Here is a 19,442-nt window from a genome sequence, read left to right as displayed (position 1 = left end):
ACAGTGGCTCTGATTGAGCTCAGATAAAGTTTGGCTGTTCCTGTAGGATTATTGTGATATCCTCTTGGTTGTAATATACTCCAAAACCATGGTCTGCAAAGAGGTTTTAAAACATGAATGGGATCTCACCATTAAAAGGTATCAATCAGGACAGGGGTACAAAAACTATCCAAAGTATTAAACGTCTCGTGGAACATGGCAAAGGTAGTCTAGATACAAGTGGAGAAACTAGATACAAGTGGAGAAAATATGGCTCAACAGTGACTCTTCCAAGATCAGGATGACCAAACTGATTGATTCTTACCCAAAAAGACTAAGTGTTTCAACTAAGTATTAGTTCGGGGGTGTGCACACTAATGCAACCAGGTTTTTGTATGATTTTTCTTTCTTTTTCAACTAAAAAATTTACTTTACAGTAAATACTATTAATGTATTAACTTGAAATGCTATTGTGTAGCATTTTTCCAAAACTGTGGTTTTATTAATTAATCTATAACTAGTGATTATTCAGTTAGCTGTTACATAAAATTGGTGTCCTTCTATCATCAAAATGTGCAGAGATCCTAAAAATTGTTTGTGCACCTTTCCCTGTAACATAAATATGCAGGACGTGCTTTTTTGCCTGTTTAAGAACAAACTGAAAGACTACATCTTGTTTATGTAACTGACTGAAAGAACTGGATAAGAAGGGGGCAGTTTTCTGTACTAAGAAAGTCAGGGTCTCTCATAGTAAAACAGCAGAATCAGCAGAACTCTAGGCAATAGAACTGAAATTCTCCAAATTACTTTCTAGATGGGCATCTTCCCTGCTATTGCTGCCTAGATTTAACTTTACCTGTAAAACGTTTTCAGTGTTACTGTTAATTAAAATCACTTGCATGTCTTTCTCTTTTAACTTGATTTCTCATTTGAAAGAGACGGTGGGCAACTATTTTGACAATCTTCCAGTTCCTGAGAAAAGATAATTCCTTTTACCAAATAAAATTATCATGGAAATAAAATCTGAACTAACTGATTTAGCTTAATTGTATGACTGTCAAATATGATCATTAATAATACAGTTTCACATGTTTTTACATTTCCCTGAATACAACAGATCTCTACATCTTTAGCGTTCTTACATTTTCTATTTTTTAATAAATTGGGATTGGCACCAGAAATGGAGTGCAGCAAGATTATTAAAGACATGGGGCTCTGTATGTCTTAACTTACATCACTTTCAGGATTTCTTTCTCCTGCCAGGTTGCCTGTGTTACCTCTGGTCACTGGATTAACTCTGTAAGCACTTAGTATGTCAGTTCTTGGGCTTAAACCCATATTGGACACTGGTGACCACTGTCAAATTTGGAGACATTGTCCTTCTGCTCAAGAGCTCAAACTTGTATTGGTTTGTGTCATAGTCTTTCCTGTATTCAGGTGATATACATATAGTAGACAGCACATTGCGATTCTTCAGTCAGAAGTGGAGAGAGCATATTGTCCTGGGACTCTTTTTAAAGTAAGCAGGAATAATTTGGGATCATCTGTGGTAGTCATTTTTATAGCATGCATCTGACATAGACAGGTGTTCTTGACTAAGAAAATCTCAAGCCAACTCTGAGAGTGCCATGTTGGGCTCAGTATTGTTGGTCCAGTATAGACACAATGCAAATCAATGCACACATATTTCTACCAAATGTGGGCAAAGCGGGCACTGTAATGCTTAAATCATTTCATTTACTTTTTGCACTTTCAGTATTTATTTCAATTTAGAAAAGGGGATTGGAGAAATCCCTGTTGCTATCCCTGTTACCTATGACACGCAATCCAAGATAGGAACTGGGTGCCTGTCCCTTTGAGAAAATGTCTAAGCTACCTAACACTTTGTATTTCTCAGTTAAACCCATCAATCATATTTTCAGCATACCCCATTCTCAATCTGTGATTCAAATCTACAACCCAGGCATTTACATGAGTAGGTTCCAATGCATTCTGGCAAATAAAACAAGACAGAAAATACATTTTGGAATTCTACAAGTATTATCTGATTCTGCAATTACACATGGGCAGCTGAGATGAAAAGATTGTTAAGAAAAGAATTCAACCTAGACAGCTGGTATTAAAAAAACACTTCTTTAAAATGTTTACTTCTGCGTGTCAGATGTTTTTCATGAATATGCAAAAGGATAAGCTAAGCATAATAACAGACTGAACATAAGAAACTACTGCTACACTTTAGTCTTGAAGTACACTGTTAAATAACAAATGTAAATCTACTTTGGTATCAAATAATTTTTGGTTTTCATAATAACTGTAATCAAACTATATCCATTCTGAATTTATGTAAAAAAGTATACAAAAAAATGGCTTGCTGAGCATCTTGAACCAGATAATGATGTTTTAAGAAAACACTGCAATGCCTGAGTGCCATAGTGAAATAGCAGTTAGTGTTGCTGCCTGACAACTGCAGGGTGAGCAGAATTTTTGCCTTTGCTTTTCTAGGCTTCAGTCACAGCCCATTCAACTCATTTGGCTGCACTTCGATAAAAAAGGAATATGATTATGTTAGCAGGAATGGCAGAACACCATACTTCATTGCTAAATATGAATATACAACTGATATATTCGTGTCATTAGTTTTGAAGCCAAAATAATGTTCATTGGTATAAACCCTAAAATCTGATGAATGTATTAAAATCACATATGTCAAATATATGAAAGATACATTGCTGAGTGTAATAAAGTCTACCAGGTAATATCAGTCCTGTTAATATTGTAATTCTAATTTAGTACACAAGCTAAGTCATAACAAAATCTTGACAGTTACAGAAAACACGTAGGAAGCAACACAACAAAGGCTGTTTCACAGGAGTTCCAAAACAATGGATTAATGTAAAACTAATATATTTCATTTCACATAGGAAAAAAGTTTAGACAAATGTAAAAAAAAAAAAAAAAAAAAAAAGGTAAAATTTGTTAAATTAAGACAATTGAATTTCGTGAGATTTAAAAATTGAATTAATTTCTCTCACTCATTCGTTAAATATTATTCTATAGTAAGTTTTTGAACCAATTATGGATGCAAATATATGTAAATCTTACAAATCTCATAATAACAATTATGGAACAGATTTTAAAAGCATGGTAGTCTATGATGATGGCATCTTTAATAAACCCTATGCTGTAATTTACTTAAGATTGTAACATTCTCCCCATTTGTTGTTACACATGGGAAATACACAATGTCTATCACAAATTAAAATTTAAACCCGGCATTGTATTTTGTATTTATGTAAGGCATTACTAATTTATTTAAATGATGGTTGGGTAACTACTTGATTGGATATAACATTATTTTAAAGGTGTTGTTACTGTTAGTTTTATACATTTTATATGCTATTACAGAAGGCGCAATATTGTTCAATTGAATAATGAAGGTACTTTTAATAAAAAAGCCACTGAATGTAACTTGTTTTAACGTGGTATCAAATATTTTATGAACTATCATTAAATTTAACTGGCATTGGTATCAAATAAAAAAATTCTGGTATTGTGATATCCCCAGTTTAAACCCATACAAACATTTGAAGGGAGACATCTTTACTGAAGAATGGTACAGAACATAACATGCAGATTCTGCTTATGGTAACACTGGATTCCAACTGTCTTTAAAAGTATCTACAGAACAATGAAGAAATTTCTCCAGATTTCTATTCACTCTTTCAGTCTGTCAGTTTGATTCTGGGTGAATTGTTGGGAAGGTGGAAGGTTGGTGATAAAATCCATACAAATGGATTCCCAAGGTTTTGTAGCTGGAACAAGTGGCAGCAATAACCCAGTTAGTAACGCAGGTGCTGGCTTTACTTTAGCACAAACATCACAAGCCATAACATTATTACAAATATAAATAGCCATATTTTCCAAACAAAAACTACTATAATATTTCTAATGTATGTTTTCTCTAATGTAATGTATTCTCTACATCCTGAAGTACATATATTTTACCATTAGGTACCTGAACCAAAACTATCAAAAGAAGTTACAAAAGCAATTAATTTGTGCTAATTTTTTTCAGGAACATCAGCAGATTCACATGGGTAAAATAAAAAAATAAATAAATAAACCTAGCCTATCAAGCATTTAGTTGTTTAGCTGTTTTAATATCTATCAAATAATGGACACCACTCCTCCAATGCCAATTTTATAGCCTCTCTTGTTACTCACATCATAATTATATTCTGCAGTAGAAGGTTTCTTAGAAAAGAATGCACAAGGGTTCAGCTTTTTGTGTCTGGAAATTTTTGTGACAGGATTGCATCTCAGCCTACACTTAATGCATGTATTTCTGCTACAAATGGTGGTGTAGTATGTGGACAAAATAGAACAGGTGGAAAAGTGAATAAGCACTTTAATGTATGAAAAAACCTCTTGGGCTTCAGAAGTCCAGCAGCACTTTGCATGAAATATTCCAGTTAAAAATGTGATGGGAAAAACAATAAATTCTTTATGAATCACCAATAGTAATCAGCAAACTTCACAAACTGTTGTACTCGTTTCATACTCTAAGGGAATTTCCATTCCTACATACCAAGTAGGTCTTGAAATACAGTATGTCATTCATGAAATTTTGATAGACTGTTAGTGTGTTACATAATTCATAGGGCATTACTTCCCTAATATTTATTGGATTGTAAGCACTGTGAAGATCTAATTTAGTGAATATTGTGGAACCTGTTATTTGATTTAGTAATGATGACATGAGAGTGAGTGAATAATTTAAGTCTCTGTAGTCAATTCATGGACATAACCCACCATCCTTTTTCTCAACAAAGAATAAAAGAGCCCCAGCTGGGCTGCACATTATTATTTCTTTGTTTCTCCAATCAATATATGGACTTGAAATTAAAAAGAACATTATTCTTCTTGCAGAACTCCAACTTGTATTACAATTAAGGGGGTAATACATTCTCCCAAGCCTGAACCTATTGGTTTCCCAATCATTGGGTGAACTTTTAAAGGCAAGTAAGTTATGTTTAGGTCATTTACTGTTAAAAAAAATACAAATTTTGGCTGTTCCCGAGTCTGCCACTGCTGTTAGTTTTAATTCATTAATATTGACAGGTGTCAAAAGTACATTTCAAAAAGGGTATGGATGCCTGTCATGTCTAACAGGGCTGTTGTTTAGTCAGTAGTTTAAAACAAGATATGTGTAAATGACCCAGTTGACCACAATATATTCAACTATCTTTTTAAAATGTCAGGCTCTCTCAGCAGAGCTTAACCTTACTGTAACTATGTATTTCATCTAACAACGTTTCTTAATGCTGCCATCACCTTCACTTATCCCACAATATTTTCTATATTACACTGTACCATAATGTAATTGCTGTAGTAATATCTGCTGTTTGGTTTTTATTTATTTAAAGTCTTTCAAAATGATTTTGATCTTAGGATGAGTATCGGTTTTCATCTAAATTTTTGTTATGCCTGGCTGAGAACAGGCATGAAAGAATTTTGATAAAAGGATCAGGCGCTGAAATGAAAAACTAGAAACAGGCCAAAGTCAAAACCTGGAAATCAAGGAATCAAGGCCTCAGACCCTATTGTTAAACTATAATTGTAGTTGGAAGGCACAAGCAGTATATTCTGGAACCAGCAGAAGAAAGAATAATAGAGCAAGAGACTTTCTAAACTTCTATCCACAAACATTTAGAAGTGACCACTGATTTCAAGTTATAAAGTATTGCATGTGTGACATCACAGGTCATGACATCTGGGGACACGCCTTTAGCAACTGAACAATGCATCTCAGATGAGAGAACCACAAAATAGCAGTGAGCACCAAAAACAAACAAACAAAATAAACAAATAATGACATGAATAAAAATTAAAATAGCTCAGAGTAAGTCAGGGTGTAAAATAATAAAAATCTTGTACATTCAAAATTTAACTCAGAAAAAGTACTTCAGAATTTGAATTGGAAAAAGATATGAAATCTTTCTCGGGCTACAGGAAGATAAACAAGAAGATAAATAAATTGACCTCAGAGATATGGGAACTTAAAAAAATCAATACACTGGACAAGGTAAAGATGATGATGATAGATCCTATGTTAACAATCAGTCTCTTTAATTTATAAGCGAAGTTGACACTCTGCCATAGCTAAATCCAGTTATGGCAGACCTGACTTTGGAGGCTTCATTACCATCCTGCAAATCTAAGTCAGCATTTTAGACTAATAAGGACGCTAAACTGAAGGCCTCCACTCCCTGCATATACTGGACAGATGTTTACTGCAGCAGTAAAATTAAAAACGCCAAGAGGAAGGCTGATTAAATTACTCTGACAGAACTTCACCTAGACAACAGTTATAATATGTTGGGTGAACAAAATGAAAATAAAAATTGATAACTGTGAGCCTGCTGTATTAAGCCAAAGTCACATTATACAACGTTTTGTTGTAGGGTATGTCAGAACTGCTGACCGCAGTTTCTGATCTTGTCGCTGCTCCATGTCAGATTACACAATAAAAATAGCAGCACATGTCACATTTACTGAACAAGCACTGATCTCCCAGCATAGTCATACTCACTCCTTTTTCTGACAGCCAATAGCATGCTGGCTGATGGAGCTGGCAGTGTTGGAAGAGTTAAATGCTACGGTGAGATCAGCAGCAGCCTTGGCTCTTTATTTCTTTTTTCCATTCTGTTATGGTATGTCTGTAGTACTAGGGTGTTGTACAGTGTTAGCCATTATGAATGTAGTGAAAAGTCAAGCAAAATGACACCTTTTATTAGCTAACTAAAAAGACTACAATATGCAATCTTTTGAGGCAACTCAGGCCCCTTCTTCAGGCAAGTTGTAATTAATCATTACATCTTGCCTGAAGAAGGGGCCTGAGTTGCCTCGAAAGCTTGCATATTGCAATTTTTTTAGTTAGCCAATAAAAGGTGTCATTTTGCTTGACTTTTCACTACTGTTATGGTATGTGAAATACAAGACATCAGACAGAGGAGATTCTCTTCTGTTTGACATCTACAGCCAGCGTACTGCCTAATGAAGCCGTGCCTAATGAAGGGTTAACAGCTGCAGTGAATTCAGCTACAGTCATAGACCATTCTGTTTTAGTTGGTAAAACAACAGAAATCAGACAGACGAGTTTCTCTTTTATCTCTGAGATCCAAAACACCTGTATCCCTTTTTCCACATCACTACTTTCTATGCATTGTACTTCATTGTTTTGTCGGCTCTCATGCAGCCTGTCCCTCTGACTAAAGACAAATTCACATGTTTGATTTTATTGTAGTAAGTCGCAGACCAGTTGGTCTCAGTCCCTGACTATGTAACACTAAGGCACCAGGCTTCACAGGAGTGTGCCACCAAATACCTCAGACTCGCTAAGATTATATAAATGAAGGCTATGACTGAAAGTCGCTGGAAAAGTTGCATAATGTGACATAGGCTTAGAAAGCCTACTGATAGTAGTGGTCTTGTTAATGTTGGTTACGGCCTGTAAGACAAGTTCTTCTGGAAGCCACAGAGTTAATGCTAAGGAACACTTAGAAAGTTTTGGTTGCTCCACTAGCTGCGTGACTAATGCTAATGACTAAACTATTACTACTTCTTTTGTTGATATGTAAGCCACACTCTCCGGTGATTACAAGACTAGAATTATTAGGAGAAAACTAACAATAAACATTTCTATTCCCAATTATAGTATTAAACAGATAAACGAGCAGTTAACATAGATCCTTTCACTAAGCTTAATGCAAAATGGATGTCATTTTTACTTCTAAAAATTTTTCTATGAAGCAATATGGGGCAGAATTTTTAAGGAATTATTTTATGTACTTGTTTGAGGTAATTAGGAATATGCAAGAATTAATTTTAGGCCACAGTCTAACATTTAAACAGGTGTTAAGCTTTATACTTGTACTGCTGATCTGGTGAAATACATCCAATATTTTGTACTATTCTGTCAGTGAAGAAATTTCTTTAAACCTGGTGGTATTCACCCAAATTATGTATGAACGCATTCATTGAACACTCACTTTGTCTATGCTTTTACCATCTTTCTTTCAAAATCAGGAACATAAAGAGTGCATGCTTTCCCCATTCCTCCATACTATTCTCCCCTTAACCTGGCGATGGAAAATCAGTCCCTATAAGACAGAATAATATGACATATGAATGGTCTCTGCCCTTATCCTAATTTTGCATATGATATCTCTTACACTAGGCATTGACCATTGTCTTAATAATCTCCTTGCCTTGTTAGTATCGGACATAATCTCTATCCTAGCAGATAGTGAAGCCTCTGACCTCCCATATTGTTGTTCTTTTCAGAACAGCCAGCAAGCACCCTTAATTTAATCTGCAAACTTTTCAAATTAAAAATAAACTTATCATCAAGATAGATATACTATATTTCAGAAACCACTTACAACACACTCTGGCTTTAGTAAATAAAAGGTCTTTAGTAGGCAAATCATTTTTAATTAATGATTTTATTGACTTTCACAAACTTAACTTTATGTGTTTACTGAAAATTGCATAGACCAAAATAATATCGTAGCAGTTTTTACTTTCTCAAGCCCTTCTAATTTTAATTTTGTAAATTAAACCAGGGCAAACACAAACAGAGATAGAGGACCAGTCTTATTTAATAATGGTCTATGGTGTAAGCAGATGTCATTTGTTGTTATTAAATATCTACAGGCCACAAGATACTCTGCTAATTTCTTTCATGACATGACTGTCTATTATCTTTATTGACTTGACCTAATTTTACTACTGCTGGTGATTTTAACATTCATATTAGTAACCCCAATTACAATGGTACTAAAGAGTGTGTTTATTTTAGATAACTTTGGACTGTTTCAGCATTAAATGAAGCTACCCACAGTAAAGGACACAAACATTGGATCTGAACATATATATCCAAGCATTTATATAATTCCAAGGTTACAGTGTTTGATATTGCTTTAACAAATCATTTCTGTATTTTCTTTAGTACTTGGGTGTTAACCAAAATGACAACTAGAAAAATTCTAATATGCAAACTTTCGAGGCAACTCAGGCCCCTTCTTCAGGCAAGATGTATTATCTTTGATATGATTGTTGGGGTTAATATCCACTCAAGATCAGATATAAGTACAAAGAGGTATATTAATCAGAACACTAGTGCTGTATTTTCTGAGGCATTCCTTTAACACCCACTTTCACTTCCATTTCTGTTAGTGATATGGTTTATAATTTCAATCTTAAAATTTCAAATGTTATTGACAGAACTGCACCTGTTAAGGTAAACATAATTTTTGGTAAAGTAAAAAGTACTAAAATAAAAAAATATACCATCAGTTAAAAACTTTAAATGAGAATGCCCGAAAGCTAACTGCAGATGACAAAAAAATCAATCCCCAAATTCACTATGACATCTATAAAGACAGACTAACCTGTATAACTTAGAACTAAGAAATGCAGGACAGTCTTTTTTCTCAGACATCATTAATAAAGTCAAAAAATGCATTTTCTTTATTTGTGATGATTGATACGTTGGCAAATCCAACAGTAACAATGGCCAGACAATTTCTTTGCAATACGTCGTTTCCTTTGTCAAACTAACATTAAACATAAATCACTCATAATCTTATTAGAACTAATGTGAATGAAAATCTTTAATTTTATTTTAAAATGCTTATGCAAATTGTGTCACACTTGAGACATTTTACCTGCTATCCAGACATTATGCCCACTACTTTTTCCTTAAGTTTTTATTTGCATAGCAACAGGCATAGAATACTTCAGATAGGTAATAATTTCACTTTTATCTGGCACTTTCCCAAAGGTTCTTTTGAAAAAGACTAACCAAGATATAATTCATAATCATAGGCTCATATCAATCAAACCTATAATAACTGAAAAAGTTGTTTTTCAAAATGATCAAGGTTTTAAATGAGGTAAAATCTCTTAGTGTGATTTTATCTCCATGGTTGACAATGCTGACCATACCATACTGATCAACAAACTAGAAAGCTGGGTTACTGTACTATAGTTTTGCAAACACACTGTGTATTGCTTTATTCTGTATTGTTTTTATTTTGTTGTTGTTTTTTGGGTTGGAAAATAACTGACTGACTGAATTTGATTTTATATCGTTTCCTTTTTCATTTTATGAATCTTTCATCAGTATTGAGATATCTATTTATCATTGTGTGTTATTGTCTTATGTTGACTGTTCCATTTCTACATTGAACCAAAAGGGGTGGCCCCCTGAAGCTGGAGCCGTTGGGCTGCCATTGGCCTGTGTAAAGTCTGAGATGCCTTATGAGTAAAACAATGCAAGCAATTATTAAGGGAAATAATAGAGCATTACATGGTAAGATCAGGTATTGTGTATTAGTAAAAGCAAGGGTTTGGATTGTGTTTCACTAATATGATGTAATTCTATGATGAAGTAACAAAAGTACAGTATATGCTCAGAGAGGTAAATATTATTAAGAGCAGCACTGTGAGCACAAAGATAAGGACCAAGAGATGATCACATTATGGAGGAAGGAGAGATCATTGTCAGAGACATGCCAAGGTTGAGACCAAAAATCAAAACAATACCAAAGTGTCAAATTAAGGTGCAAATTAAGTAGGAAAGTCAAAAACAAAAGAAAGGTCGAAACTGAAACAAAGTCTGGCAGCTTATCTCTTTAAATAAGTCTAACAATAAGAATTTTCTGTTATAGGGGAAATCGACTGAGTGATACTATGCAATATTTATACCAGAAGGTATAATGACAAAATGGTGATGATTGTGATCATGTGGAAAAATCCTAGTAAACATTCAAAATAGTAGTACAGAAAATGGAGTCACAGTAAACAAAAATGAGACATTAAAATAAATTACAGAGGGAATAGAATGCAGGTGAAATTTAAAGTAAATAAATGTAAAGCATTACACATAGGAAGTAAAAATGTTATATCAGAATACGCAGTGGGAGATTTGAAACATGAAAGCACGCCTTATGAGAAGGACCTAGGCGTCATAATGGACTCATCACTGTCTACACCCAGGCAGTGTCCAGAAGTAATTAGGAATGCTTATAGGATATCAACTTATATAGAACAATGTGTAGCGTACAAATAAAAAGAGGTTATGCTTAAGCTATATAATGCAATAGTAAGCAAGAAAGTACAAAGCAACACTAGAGAAAGTCCAGAGAAGAGTGAGTAGGTTGATTCCAGGACTGAGAGGTACTGTATGAGCTATGAGGAAAGACTCAAGAAAATAACCCTTTTCAGTTTAAGCATAGGATGATTAAGAGGAAAGACAACTGTGTTTAAAATCATGAAGAGAATTAGTATGGTTGATCAGAGCTGCTACTTCAAAATGAATATGGTCACAGATGGAAATTAATTATGGACAAATTTCACGCAAAGGTTTGAAAGTTGTTCTTCACACAGAGGACCACAGACACAATGAATACTTTACTACCGAGTGTGATAAAGAACAGAACTTTAAAGCCCTTCAGAAAAAAGCAGGTTTAGAAAGTGGATGGATGGTAGGGAGTTAAATGTTATTTGATGTTTAATTTTCAGTTACAATTCATCACCAACTATGAATTGGTTGGAAAAAATGCAGTTTGAGAGGCTCCCACAGAGTCTACAAACAGCAGCATTTGGTAAGGATTGTAGATATTGAAGGCTTCTTTGAAATTGAACAATGTTCAACAACTACAATACCTCTAATGGTAAAGCATACTCTCAAGAGAAAGCCAGCTATATGTAAAAGCAAAACAAAATATTTAATCATGACTCATTTAAACACTGACTTTTTCATTGTTAGTTGAATCTTCAACACTTTTTTGTCTAGTAAATGACTTGCAAATGTATACAAAATCAAAACAAAACAAAGATCCATTAGGGGGAACATGCTGCTGTGGATATGCTTATATCAAACATCCATTCATCCATCTTCCTGAAAATAAACCAAAATAAGTCTGTTATTATCCAGTGTTAGCTTCTGTTTTCAATTGTGCTTTTCATTACAGTTTACTCTTTCTAGTCAGTACTGAAGAAATATCGTCTAGAGCTTACTACGAAAGTCATTATTTTGCAAAGTAACAAGATGTGAGAGGCACATTGTCATTTATCTAGCCACTATTCTGCCGGATGTATTTTTATGTCATGTTATATAATGTAGCCAAAGCCAATTATTTTGTTCCCTTTAGAGTTGGTCCTATTTTACCCTTTAAATTAAAGGCAGCTTTGTCTGACTCATGCTTCATTTCTAACTTTTATTATGTTTTTGGTATTAGCTATACGCTAACCTGTCTCATTTCAAAAGGCGGTTTAGCTTAGAATCCTAACAAAACAGAGAACATAACCATGTTGATGATAACAGTAAGTTACTGTTGTTAGAAAGGGGTGGGCCCATTTGTGGATGACATTTCTTTTCAGGGGCTGTCCAGCATTCCTAAAAAGATACATAGCTTTGTACTGAAGTGTTTTGTCACATCATTGCAGTTAATTCTACATAAAGAGGCAGCACAGGAACCCTGCAATTATCAGATTATACTAAGACTGAATGTTGAGGAGTTGAAAAAGTCAGCTAATAACTCAGGCAAATTGTACAAATAATTAGAGTAAAAAAAAGATCTTACCATGCTTCCCTTGATTCCTTCACAGTGACAACGGGATTTACCTGTGCATGTACAGTCCTAGAAGAGAGCAAAAAGAAACAATCTAGTGAGGCTATGCTAGTTCTCATGAGACCCTCAAGCTATAAAAAAATAGAAAAATACAAAAAAATAGAAAAATACAATAATTAAAGTTTTATATTCCATTAAAAATCCAACAAATTAACCTAAATTTCAAAAAGTGACTTCATACATAATCTCTTTATACACATTAAAAAACTATAAACACAAACTCAATTAGGGTATTGCAAAATGCAAGCTTTTTTCATGTGGCTCAATTTTTCACTTATGGAAGACAGAAACATTACATTAGACTACTAAGTCCAACTACATATATGATATGACTAGAATACATGTTACAGCTATAATTATCATATATAAAGCAGACATTTTTATTTTCTAATACTGTATTGAGAAAAAAAACATTTACATTTTTACATGGTGATGTTGTTGGTTCATTATTATGAATTAAGCATAACAAAACAGCATTTTAAAATTAATAAATGCAACTTTTCTTCTTTTATTCACATAAAACCATAGCTGTTGGCCAGTGACTTTTTCATAAGCGTTATACAGTATGGCAATGATGCCACATTTGCATTATTAATTTTTTGTCCACCAATCTACAAATTATAATGAATATACTGTATTACCTACCAAGTAAAGTGTATTCTTTGTGACACCTTGTAACACTTCAGTGCAATTTACAGATTCAAAACTCTTCCATGAGAATTTTAGTCACAATGTTTTTCTGTTATGCATGTATGTGTATGAATATTTTTTCAATTGTAATAATACGTCTTTAAGCACATGACTGTTATTTTTTGCTCTTTCTTCAAAAGTTTAGCAGAATTTATATCAAGGATTTTCTGGAACCGATTATGATCATTCACTTTCTTTTTATTAAGCTTCACCAAAGCTATATTGTGGCTACTCCTTGTATTTTAGTCATAGGCCCTGCTGATAAATGAAGTTTAACTTTCCATGGTGTAAAATCTTCACTATTACAATTAAAGGAGTTTAAATTCACTCAGTATTTAATATAAAATGTACAAAATAATAACAGAGGTAAAGAAATAGGCAGTTAACATTTTCCTACTCATCTTTCACAGTAAAATTTCAACCTAGGTTGTATCTTCTTTTCTAACAATGTGGATAGTAATTCTGTGTATTCTGAAAGCAAACATGCAGACTGTGCTGCTGTATAAATATGTGTGAGTCCTGACAGAGAGAGCAAAGTAAAGTATACTAATACCATTACTTCTGCTTTTACCACAGCAAGAAATGTAGCTTTTTAGTAAGTGATCTCTGATTTACTGCCATTTATTGTAAATACTTAGTTATATATACTTTACTGGAATATTTTCAAAATACCTAACACATACTCAGATTGATCATTAATATCACTAGTGTAAATTTAGTCACAACAATTTACTAAAGGAGGTTTTAATGTGGAAAACAGCACAGTCTGTAATAAATATTAATACTTGTAGACTACAAAGGAGACTCAGTGCAATCTGTATACTGTGTATTGTTACACAATTGGCTCTACTTAAAACTGTTGTAAAAAAAGGTATTTGCTCCTCCTTATGTAATTAAGTGAGATTTGTTGACATTGATCAGCATAAAAATAGGAAATCTACATTCTACAAATAACTCATAATAATTGACAAATCTGTTCAACCGCTGCAAGGAGAACACACAAAAAGAAATTTTGCAAAAATAGACAGCAAAGTTGACCTAAGAAAGTACATCAAAAGTCCAGAGGAAAAACCTTGGGTTTAGAATCACATACCAGATGGTGCGTAGTATAACTAAGGACACTTGTCTGAGTGTGCGGAGACAAAATTATATTTTTATCTAAAATACATATTTTCCTCCTGCTTGTTTAGGTTTCCACACTTCACTAATGTACTCTCTGTGTCAGTGTAATCTACAGTTATATTAGAGACAGGTCTGGGAGCTGTTAGATTAGCTTTTTGTATTTACATTTCTTCAACCATCTGATCTGTTTTGTATCTTTATGTTATTTTTGTAGTGATCACAGAAAATATTTGGGAATAATTCTCTCTTTATGTTTTAACACTGTCTCAAATTACTTTTATCAGCATGGTACACAATACTATATTCTGTTAAATACTCCAATATCAAGGATATGATACTTAGAAAATGTAGTACTTCTAATCATATTTCATTATGAGCTATCTTTTTGGCAAAGTTATTACAGTTTCATTTTCACTGTTACAAGCAGAATTTTACATATGTTGTTTTTGGCAGAATTACAATCTGCTGAATGACATGTCAGTGTTCTGTATGTAAAGGGATTGACTATCAAACCCTGCTTTATACTATAAGTTCATATACTAAATATATATTGCTATCTTGCTTTATTGTATGCTGCATGTAGTTAAAGCTGAGGCTGAACGTCTAGAGAGCAAAAATTGGTCATTCACATGAGATAACTTTATAGAGAAATACTTGACTGTATCATAAGTAAAAGAAAAAGAAAGACCAGTCACTTTACAAAAAATCTTTTATATTATTTTTACTGAGCATAAAACAATTGGATATGTGTACTGAAATGATGATTATCTGCCCTTATTGTAATGTCAATCAGAAAAAGTGACACAGCAAAATTGAATTTGCCTTATACTGTACAAAGAGATCTTTGAAGAAGTTGCTCCTAACAAATTAAATAGACAAATTAAAAAATAAACTTTAATAGACACATAACAACCTTGCAATTACATATTGCAATTAACTTTGAGCAGAGAAATGCAGCCTGAGGGAATGAAAAAAAAAACAAAACAAAACAAACAAAACAAAAAAACTTGACTAGAGTTTCTATATTATACAACTCAGAGGACTGTATAAAGCATGCTACACACAATAATGAAGACACAAATATTATTTTCAGGCTTAAAATAGTGTCAAAATTTGTGCAGTTCATTGCACATTCTTTTAAAGTTTTGTGAATTATTATATAATGCTTCACAAAATATCTAGTGATAAAAGCATGGGATACTCAGTTTAAAAATAGAAATAACTAAGTCGTCAAAACTAATGTATGTTGCCAGCATTCATTGTAGGCAAACTGTAAGCTGCCATATAAAATGATTAATTAAGCTTTCAAATTAGGTAAAGGAAATAAATATACTGAGAGATATAGACAATTATTGTTTACTTTTTGAAAATAATGGGGCTTTTTTCTTGTACATTCAGCTTTCGAATCTTCCTGAATCCAGTTCAAACATAACACTGCATATGCATGAAACACATGGACATTCCAAAAATACCATATGTGAAATGGTGCAACCTATTTCACCAAGAGAAAATGTTTGAAAAGCTTTAGAATAAGTTCCTGTCAAAAGAATGTTAAAAATATATTAGCTCAAAACTAAAGCATTATCACAGTAAACACTAGATTAATCATATGCTACTAAACAGTAGACAATTATAAATAACACATTTACGCAGGTTGGGACTGGTACACATAGGTTAGCAATATCATCTTTTAGTTAAAGAGACGTAAAATCAGTTCCTGGCCTAGTCACATGATGTGAGATTGCATATGGAAAACATGTTTGCATGGGCTTCCTATGAATACTCTGGTCTCACTCAAATCTGAAAGGTATCATATGAAAGGATTAATATGAAAATCTTAAACTGCACCAGTACAGCTGACAGTTAACATATGCATGAGTATGCCTTGTGCTGAACTTCTGTCCTGTCTTTACTGAGTGATGGCTTATGGATGCTGATAAAGATGTATGTATATATTTCTCACAGCACTACGATGGAAATAAAGTTCAGAAATGAATAAATGGACATCATATGCACTATCAATTAAATTCTTATAACATACCTCATAGAGTATGATCATCCCCAAAATGTTTTTCTTGAATGGAAAATGTAAAGTATGAAGCTATACAAACAAATTCAATGTATGTGTTAGTGGGAGGGAAAATTTCTTTGAATCCACATATTGTACTAATGGCAGCATTCAGATCTTCACTATTGTAATTATAAATAAAAAAAATATGACAAAAACTCCTGACATATAAGGGTCACTGTTGTAGGCAGATGCTCAATTTTGAAGAGATAATGGAGATGCATTAAACTTAAACTTTCTTCTAGATTGTAGCATTATTGCATTTCACTCCAAGAAAGTAAGTGGGTCAAAAGCAAATCCATACATCTTGCCAACAAATAATCAGTTAAAAAGTAATTTAGCAAATATTTAATTTAACCATTTTCATTGTGAAAGTCTAAGAGGATAGATGCTAGACCTAGCTTCTCTTATCCAGGAACACATTGCAGAACTATTTTTGATATCCCCAGGCTCTCTTAAGCCATCTTGGAAATATAGTTAGGTCTGTACGTATTTGGACAGTGACACAATTTTCATAATTTTGCGTCTGTATGCCAGCATTGGTTTGAAATTAAGCAATCATTGTGTGATTGAAGTATAAACTTTAAGCTTTAATTTAAGGGGTTTATCAAAAATATAGTATGAGCTGTTTAGGATGACAGCCATTTTTCTGGATAGGTTCCAGGGGCTCAAATGTATTTGGAAATTTGACTAACAAGCTGTTCCATAGCCAGGTGGGAGCAGTTCCCTCATTATTTCATTAATTATTAAGCAGGTAAAAGTTCTGGAATTGATTCCAAGTTTGGAATTTGCATTTGGAAGGTGTCACTGTCAACTCTCAATATGAGGTTCTAAGAGCTAGCTGTCCATCCAAGTAAAAACAATCTATCATTAGGCTGAGAAAACAAAGCAAACTCTTTAAAGAGACAGCAGAAACATGAGGGGTGGTCAAGTCTACCATTTGGTACATTCTTAAAAAGAAGGAACACACTGGTGAACTCAGCAACATCAGAAGGTCTGGAAAACCACTGAAGACAACTGTGCCGGATGACTGCAGAATTCTGTCCTCTGGTAAACCTCAAGCATGGGAAGGACAGATTAGACTTTGCCAGAAAGCATTTTTTAAAGGCTTGTCCAATTCTGGAACTATTTTCTTTGGACAAAGGAAACCAAGAGTATGGAGAAAAGTAGAAATAGTTCATGAACCGATGAATACCACATCATCTGTGAAACATGGTAGACGTAGTTTTATGGCATGATCATACATGACTGTGAATGGAAGTCAGTTACTAGTGTTTATTGATAATATGACTGCTGGCAGAAGTAGCAGGATGAATTCTGAAGTGTATAGGGCTATACAGTTTGCTCAGATTCTGCAAAATGCTGCAAAACTGATAGGACGACGCTTCACAGTACAGATGAACAAAACATACTGTGAAAACACCAAGTCCTTTTCAACAGAAAGTAGTGCGATATTCTTCAATGGCCAAGTCAATCAATTGACCTCAAACCAATTGGACATGCATTTCACTTGTTGAAGACACAACTGATGACAAGCAGCAACTGAAGGTCTGGCAAAGCATCACTAGAGTTGAAACGCAGTAATTGGAGATGGCCATGGGTTCCAGCATTCAGGCAATCATCGACTGCAAATGATTTTCAACCAAATATTGAAAATGATCATTATATTTATGATTATGTTAGTTTGTTTAAATACTTTTGAGCCCCTGAAAACAGGGGGACCAAGTATAAAAATGCCTATCATTCCTAAACAGCTCATACTATATTTTTGGTAAACCCCTTATATTAAACGTGATAGTCTACACTTCAATCACATAATTAATGATTGCTTAAATTCAAATACATTGTGGAGGTGCAAAGAGCCAAAATTATAAAAATTGTGTCACTGTCTAAACATATGGATTTAACTATACTGTCACTCTTCAGGAATAAACCAAGACTTTTGCATAGTGTTATCCAAGTATACTCTACCAGGGTACATTCATATGAAATATATTAACTATCCCACTTGGACCCCTGGGTGGCACAGTGGGTAGTGCTGCTGCCTCGCAGTTAGGAGACCCGGGTTCGCTTCCCGGGTCCTCCCTGTGTCTGCATTGGTTTCCTCCCACAGTCCAAATACATGCAGGTTAGGTGCATTGGCAATTCTAAATTGTGGTGTGCGTGTGTTATTCTTTTTCTCTGCGGTGGGCTGGCACCCTGCCCGGGGTTTGGTTCCTGCCTTGCACTCTGTGTTGGCTGGGATTGGCTCCAGCATACCCCCGTGACCCTGTAGTTAGGATATAGCGAGTTGGATAATGGATGGATGGACTTGGACCCCTATTACACTAAAGGATAAGAAACTCTGCTTCATATTAAGCAATACTAAAAAGAGACTTCATTCCTTCCTTAAGTATCCTTAAGCTCCTACTCCTAGTGACTACTCTGAGCCTATGACTACTGTATAGCTGAGAATGGGGGCATATACTAGATCAACCAGCAACTTCAGCTTAACCTCTAAAGATAACTGGACATGCCAACAGATGCCAATACCGCATGAATCCATTCAGCAATCTGACACTCCCCAATATTACCTTTATTTATGGGCAGGATTTCAAATTTACTACACCTGAACACCTCTTCCATTGATATTTGTTATCACTTTGATATTAGAGGTCAGGCTGATGATATGTGATGCTCAAGTGTACAGTAAAAAAGTAGCAGTCATTGCAGAGTCTGCTGCATACCATAGTCAAGCAAAGCTAGAAGGGTAATATCAGGTAAATGCAACAATACTACACTTTTGGTCTTGGTTATACCAACACTGGCACTCTGATATTCATCTTGAATAAAATGTACACACAGCTATCACTGCATTACTACACAGATTTCAGCAGAATCAA

The 19,442-nt window shown here is 34.1% G+C and overlaps 1 protein-coding gene across 1 annotated transcript in view; it reads right to left on the bottom strand.

Annotated features, from left to right (window-relative positions):
* Nucleotides 1–19,442, bottom strand: part of col4a3 (collagen, type IV, alpha 3) — a 254,825-nt gene that overhangs the window by 157,416 nt on the left and 77,967 nt on the right. The window contains exon 2 of the mRNA XM_051923014.1: nt 12,633–12,689. Within this exon, the coding sequence (XP_051778974.1) occupies nt 12,633–12,689 (57 nt within the window). The remainder of the gene's footprint in view (nt 1–12,632; nt 12,690–19,442) is intronic.

Source organism: Erpetoichthys calabaricus, chromosome 2 (genome assembly GCF_900747795.2).
Source record: "Erpetoichthys calabaricus chromosome 2, fErpCal1.3, whole genome shotgun sequence".
In the NCBI taxonomy this organism is placed as follows: domain Eukaryota; kingdom Metazoa; phylum Chordata; class Cladistia; order Polypteriformes; family Polypteridae; genus Erpetoichthys; species Erpetoichthys calabaricus.
The sequence above is the reverse complement of the archived record's forward strand: the minus strand, read 5'-3'. Positions and strand labels throughout refer to the sequence as shown.